At 38.1% G+C, this 7,259-nt stretch overlaps 1 protein-coding gene across 2 annotated transcripts in view; it reads right to left on the minus strand.

Annotated features, from left to right (window-relative positions):
• The window catches only part of LOC107740353 (SH2 domain-containing adapter protein F-like), a 102,358-nt gene that overhangs the window by 77,745 nt on the left and 17,354 nt on the right, over positions 1-7,259 (minus strand). For both annotated transcript variants that reach the window (XM_016552771.1, XM_016552770.1), the window contains exon 2: positions 2,769-2,901. In XM_016552771.1, the coding sequence (XP_016408257.1) occupies positions 2,769-2,901 (133 nt within the window). The remainder of the gene's footprint in view (positions 1-2,768; positions 2,902-7,259) is intronic.

Genomic DNA, 7,259 nt, shown 5'->3' on the forward strand with positions numbered 1-7,259 from the left:
TGTGTATGTGTGTGTGTGTGACGACACTACAGCAGTGCTGGAAATACTGACGGGGAAACACCAACACATTCCACACAATCCACAGAGAACACACAGACACACACACACTCACACACTCACTCACACACTCTCACTCTCACACTCTCTCACACACACACACACACTCTCACACTCTCTCACACACACACACACACGTATCCCATTAAGCATTTATAGATCAATCTCCTGAAGCCTGTCACGAATATGTCCTGATCATATTTCACTCCAAAATCAAAGAATATGAAGTCCATTTCAGGACCACTGAATTTTTTTAGTCTACAATTTTGAATTTTGACAATATTTTCATGATAAATTAAACAACCCCAAATTTCAGTACTGTAATGTAATATACACACATTGATCTTAAACTAAAAAGGCGGTATACATTATGTTATTATACCAAATTGTTATAATGTTTACATACCAAATAAATAAACAAACATGAGTAAAAAAAAAACAGATTTGTAGGGAATGTGCCAATTGTGCATGTAAATGTAGTCCCAGTACCGAACAAAGACAAATCAATCAAAATGTTCAAAAATAAATAAATAAGGACAGCATTTAGACATTAAAGTAACGAGTCAATAATATGCCAGCTTCATCTCACCTTCTGTTTAGAGAGCGACGAAGCACATCCAAGATGCATTCATTTATTAATTTATTTTCCCTATGTGTTCTGTGACAGGACAGATGGCTCCGATGAAAAGATGAATATATGAAAAAAAGCAAGGAGGAACAGAGTCCAAATGTAAAAAAAAATAAAATGTCCAGCTGTCCTGCTCGGAGGTGATGGCGTGTTATGAAACATCAACCTGGGAAATGATGCGCTGAGCTGATTTACGAGACGCAAACTAGCTTTTGCAACCCAAAGTCAAACAAACAGTGCCACAATGATTCTAGTGTTGGAGTCACGCTGAGTCAGTGAATAAACTGTGAAGTCATCTGTTCAAACTGAGAGAGAGACAGAAGCTCAACCAGCTAAAACACTGCAGGTTCCTCGCACCAATCAGCTCACCCAAAATCTGGCTCTATCAATCAAACATTCACACGCTTGCGCATCTTTAAATATGGCACATCAACATGCAAAAATACAAATGGGTCATTCTGTGTCAAAGCAACTAAACTCCACAAACTTCCCATGGCTCAATTTTGTTTTTGTTTTTTTGTTTTTTTTTTCAAAAGAAAGACAAACAGACATAATTATGAAAGCCAAAATATTAAATGTCATGGATGTATATTTACAGAGTAATCCACTATTTTGTAGCAGAGGGTCAAAATGACAAATTTTTAGATAAATTACAGGGGGGTAAAAATGACGCTAGAAAGATGGCAGCATCAAGTTATTTTTACACAGAGATTGTTAGCTCTATCAGTATAAACTTTTGTCTTTTGCAATCGTTGTTGCATTATATGCCAATAGTGACAGTTCAGAAACGGGAAAAAGCACTGTGAGGTTCTTGGAGTATGGCTCAAAGAGTAAATTATAATATTGGACACATTTTCAGTGGTCAAAAACCAAACGTGGGTCACTAACAGAACTAACAATACCATGCTTCAGCATTTCTTTACATCAGTCAACATTTAGTAAACATTTACTTAATATTTACAAATACTTTTTAAAATCAAAAGTTGTTTTTTAACTTTAGTCAGTGCACTGTGAACGAACATGAACAAACAATAAACAATTATATTTTTACTAACATTAACAAAGATTAATAAATGTTTAAAAAAACATATTGCTCATTGTTGGTTTGTTTGCTAATACATTTACTAATTAATGAGCCCTTTTTGTAGTGTTAGCTATATTTTTAAGTTGTACTGTTTATGGACTACTTTTATAGTCATTTTAAGGTTTAAAACAACATGTGAGTGAGTGAGCGAATAAATGGCACTATTTTCATTTACGTTAACAACACAATAGTTCTGCAGTGTCTCAGTCTGACCTTGAGAAACACTGTTTATCCTGCATCTGCATGGTCCGTTTGTTGAGTAATTTGGTTGGTTGATCTGAGCTAACAGCACCGGACTGCAGCGAATCAATGACAGATCGCCTCTCCATTGTTTGATCCACGCTGAGAGGAGGAACACAGCCACTTCCTCTTCAAAGCCTATAACAGCGTACACAAACGGCCAACGGCGTCCTTGTGCATGCATTCATACGGTTGTGCCCTTGTACGTGGACACGAGACCACAGCGCCTGACATATGAAGACTGTTTATGGAGGTTGCACTGTATTTACCGGACTCTAGACAGCTCACATATGGCTGCCGTCTTCATTCAGACAGGTGAGATGATTTCCTCAAACACCACTCCGCTCACGCTGGGCTAATTGCTGCCACAGACCCATGAATTTTGTCTAAACAGAAGCACCGAGCAGCTATTTCGCAACGCATAAAAGGAAGCCATCGCAATCTGCAGGACCTAATTGATTGTTGTTTTTCTGTTTACAGCACTAAACAGAAAACGAAATACAGAGGAAATTAGACACGAGTACTAAGAAAAAACAAATCGCATTTAATGGAAGCCATGTTTAATAACAAGAGTAAGACTTACTAAGCGTAAACTGAGCGAGATCCCATGGGCCTAAGTGCACATATTTAAACAGGCCCAGATGCATTATCACGCTTGATTATACTCTCCCAGAAGCCACTTCAGAGTTCACAATCATCAAGCTGCACAGCACAAAAGATGATGCAGTAAATTACTGCGGGAAAACACCGTCATCTTACCAGCCATCATCTTCTGCGCTTCGTAGGGCTCCATGTAGCCGTCGTTCTCCGTTGGCTTTTCTGTGACCGTCTGGGTGCCACCCGCCTGGTCCGCTGCGTCAAAGGGGTCGGCATAGTCCTCTAGAATGATGAGCTGCAAAATGAAAGAGAAAAAGCATAATTTAAATTAGGGCTGTCAAATTAATTAGCCTACATCATAGGCATTAGGCTGCCTCCAAAAATCAAATTGCATGTATACAGTATCAGTAAAGATATGTCAATATCAAGGCCTATATCCCTTTAAAGGTCTTTTATAAATGGAACAGAGAAGTGCAATCAAGTCTGGGTTACCCTGTGGGAAGAGAATCAGAGGATGAGACTCATTTCATTCTCGCTCTTTCATTAATGTATTTCTATCCCACTGTTCCTCTCTCTGCAGGAACAGGACTCAAAGGATGCTTGTAGAAGGAGGCTGTGGTGAACAACACAGAAGGTAGCCGAACTCTCTCTTCAGTCACATGTACAGTAATTATAAATTCACACACAAATACTCTCAAAGATTAGTCTTGTTAGCCCAGCTTTTTAATATTGACAAAGTTTTGTCCATTCTGTATTAAAATTTGGCCAAGAACTGCTCACTTAGACTGTAATACTTAGCTAATTTGAATGACTTGTATGACCAAAAAGATATGTATTATTTCACAAATATTACACCGATATTAAACAAAGACAAATTGTACAGTGCTACTCAAACTCAATTCATAAACTCAAGGTAATTAATTAATTTCTGAGATTATGTTAATGTTCTAGTCACAACTCCCATTCATGTTTATTGGATGATATTTAGAATAAGTTAGAACCTACCATATTACATGATCTGCTTTGCTTAATGTGACCAAATCCTATCTGAAGGACAACACAGTTTTCAACAATATTGGGAATTTGTCTTCTTCTATCGCAGTTTTAAACTGTGGTAACCCACAAGGCTCTGTTCTAGGTCCTATTTCATTTTCACTGCACGCGTGTCCTTTGGGCTCAGCTTTTCTCAGACACAACTTTTCTCTTTTAACAACTCCATGCTAATGACTCATAGTTGTCAAACCACTCAAACCAGGTGAACATAAAATCATCTACTGTACATAACCCATAAATGCTGGCCTATTATCATAGTGTAATCCACTTCAAATTCATGTGAAATATGTATGAGACGGTCAGGGGACTGTGCGTGGTTTATGGGTGTGCCGTCTGAGGCAGAGTCTACTCTAAGACACACAAAGAGAATCAACAGAAGAAGTATAAACTGTTCCTCTCTACTCACACAACATTGCACAAATATAGGCTTTGGCAGGCAGACACATTTAATTGCAGCCCTGTTCTTCTCCTTTTTCTAAAGGGTATTTCACATGCATGATGGTAATTAGATGCACATGACCAACACTTTGAGATTCATTCTTTACCTCGAGACTGTTTGTCAAATTGGAATTTAGTCTTCTGACGCCACAAAGCTGTAATCAACGACTCGGTGCTTCAAAATACACCATTTCAAGGGAGGATGTGACAAAACAATAAGCTTCTGTACAAGGAAGTGTTGTGCTGGAATACCAGTCATTCAACGGAGCATAAACTACCAGCAATACAAAGATCTATGCATGTGTGACGCCAACCATGCAATCACACATTGCATTCTGCAATGTTAAAGTCATGTTCAAGGAACTGTGATATCCTTTAACAACGTGGTTCATTATTAATAAAGTATGAATGAATAATGAATCAATTATTGAAGTATGAATAATTCAGTTTAGTATAATGGCAATACTACAGTATCTGCGGTTTGAAATTGAAAATGCCGGTGATTTTGCCTCCAGCAAGAAGGAAAGAGTTCAGTGAGATGGTGCCATCTGCTGTGCTGGTCCCTGGCGGAGGTTTGGACTTTGAATTTGGACACCTCTCTGTATTCCTCTGGGGCAGAATGTCCACCATATGAGATAGTTTGGAGCAAAACAAGTGCAGCAGAAGCTGGGTCACACTAAGCCATTCACTCTATACACAAACTAAAACAAATGCCATTCATCTCACATATTTTACATTCTTTGTAGAAAGTCAGTGTGTGTTTTGGAAATGAATCTCTGTAATTGTTCTCTATGGTCTGTGGTCAAAGAAAGACAAGAGCATTACCATAATTGGAGAACTACAAACAGACCTCAGCCACACATAAAAGGAAACCTCAATGTTACAGTCACAACGTTTTGATTCATGTGTACTGGATGATATTTCTAATAAGTTAGAACCTAACATAACACAGGGTCTGAAAGCCCAATCTTTTGTCAGTATTGGGAATTTGTCTTCCTCTACAGCAATTGTAAACTGTGGTGTCCCACAGGGCTCCGTTCTAGGTCCTGCTTTATTACCACCACTGCATGTGTGTCCTTTGGGCTCAGTTTTCCACAAACACAACCTTCTTTATTTTTATCAGCTCTATGCTAATGACTCACAGTTGTCAAACCACTCAAACCAGGTGAACGTTATCTACCTTCCACACTTAGTGCCTGGAAGAAGTTAAATCTTGATTGGTAAGGAACTTACTTTCTGATGATAAGAGGGAATTCATCTAGACCTTTTAACACAACCAATAAAAAGTGCAACTGATTAACTTCCATTTTGATTAATGCTTCTCACCATGTTATAACAGTAAAATATACTTGCTTTTTCTTCTTCTTTCCAATTGTAACTCTCTCTATATAGGAATCTCTTAGCACCATCTGTCCTTCCTGCAGCTCTCCAGAATGCAGCTGCCACTCTTCTGACAGACAACATGAATGAGGATAATACTACACCAGTCTTGGCTTTCCTCCACTAGCAATACAGCACACAATTGAGTTTAAGGTGTTACTGTGTGATTTTAAGCCTTTTGCATGGCTTACCACTATACAATGCTGATTTTCTCCAGGCTTTAGAGATATTCATTTACATGTATACATTTGGCAAACCTTTTATAACCATTTTTTAACCCTTTTACAGACAGGTAGTCCCATCTCATGCCACTGGTGGACACAATGCATTCACTCAAATCAGGCCGGTCAAGCAAACAAAGCTCCACAGAATCAGTGTTTAAAATGACTTTTTTTCCAAAAAACAACTTACAAATGGTTTACTTGCTGCAGTTGCTTTACATAAAAGTGGAGAGGAACAAGTATTTTACCATCAAAACATCTACACTCTTTGTAGAAAGGAAAAACATCTACATAATCGAAGATCCAAAATTAGTATTTTAAAACTAAGTTTGCTGGAAACCCTGCATTTTTCTAAGTTTAAGGTATGAGGGGGCAGTAGCAGAGCAGGAACAGAGAGGCCATCATCATCTCTTTGTAATTACAGGCTATTCCTCTGTGTGCTGTGGGATTGAGACAGGGGACGAGACCCAGCATGAACATAAACTCCAGTTTACTTTCCTACCACAGACAAAGTTCCTGCAAAACATCACCGTTAATCACAAACTTTAATGGCACAACGATAGATGTTAGAAACAACAGCTCTACAATTCATTTCAGAATCAGAGCTCGTTGCTTTCTGAAACTGCCATGTTCACTCCCCTCATCATTTCCAGTGTTTACAGAGGGACGAAAGTGAACCCAAACCACACCAAACCCTGACTGCAGCTAAAACCAGAAACCAGCATCAGAGAGAGTCAAACACAGCAGCACTTTATGGGATCAGACCAAAGTATATACACTATACTACTTCTCTTTCTACATGGCATCACTAGGTTCTGTCATTCAGAAACATGGCTTTTCATATCACTGCTATGCTGATGACACTCAACTCTACCTCTCATTCCATCCTGATGATCCGAGGATAGCTGCTCGCATCTCAGCTTGTCTAACAGACATTTTTTGTTGGATGACGGACCATTACCTTCAACTCAACCTGGCTAAGACAGCACACTGTATACACACCTTGCTACGTGTACTGCGTTAGGCTAACCGAGACTTGTCATTTGCACTTATATATTGTTGCTCTTTTGTTAGTTTTGACTGCTTTTATTGTCCTCATTTGTAAGTTGCTTTGGATAAAAGCGTCTGCTAAATGACTAAATGTATACTCTTACCACTTCTGCAGTGTGTAGTGTGAACACTGTGCACAGTATGTCCATTTTCAGTAAGCATGCATTACCTACAACAATTTTTGAAAGTATACAGCAAAACAGACTGGACAGAAAAGTTAAAATTCAAAATGTCCCAAAATGCAATGCTCTCTACTTGACCATGTAGTAAGCCAATGTGACAAATGAAACAGAAGTTAAGTATGATTTTAATATTTCTGAGAATATACAGATGCCACTCATAGTGAGCTCATGTGATAACATAGTATGCATTTTCTAAAAAAACCTATTTATTACTTGAATTAAATAAACTTAACTAAAATAAAATTATATATAAGGTAATTGTGTGTGTGTGTGTGTGTGTGTATATATATATATATATATATATATATATATATATGTGTGTGTGTATA

Source organism: Sinocyclocheilus rhinocerous, unplaced genomic scaffold (assembly GCF_001515625.1).
Source record: "Sinocyclocheilus rhinocerous isolate Xijiao unplaced genomic scaffold, SAMN03320098_v1.1 scaffold1006, whole genome shotgun sequence".
Taxonomy (NCBI): Eukaryota; Metazoa; Chordata; class Actinopteri; order Cypriniformes; family Cyprinidae; genus Sinocyclocheilus; species Sinocyclocheilus rhinocerous.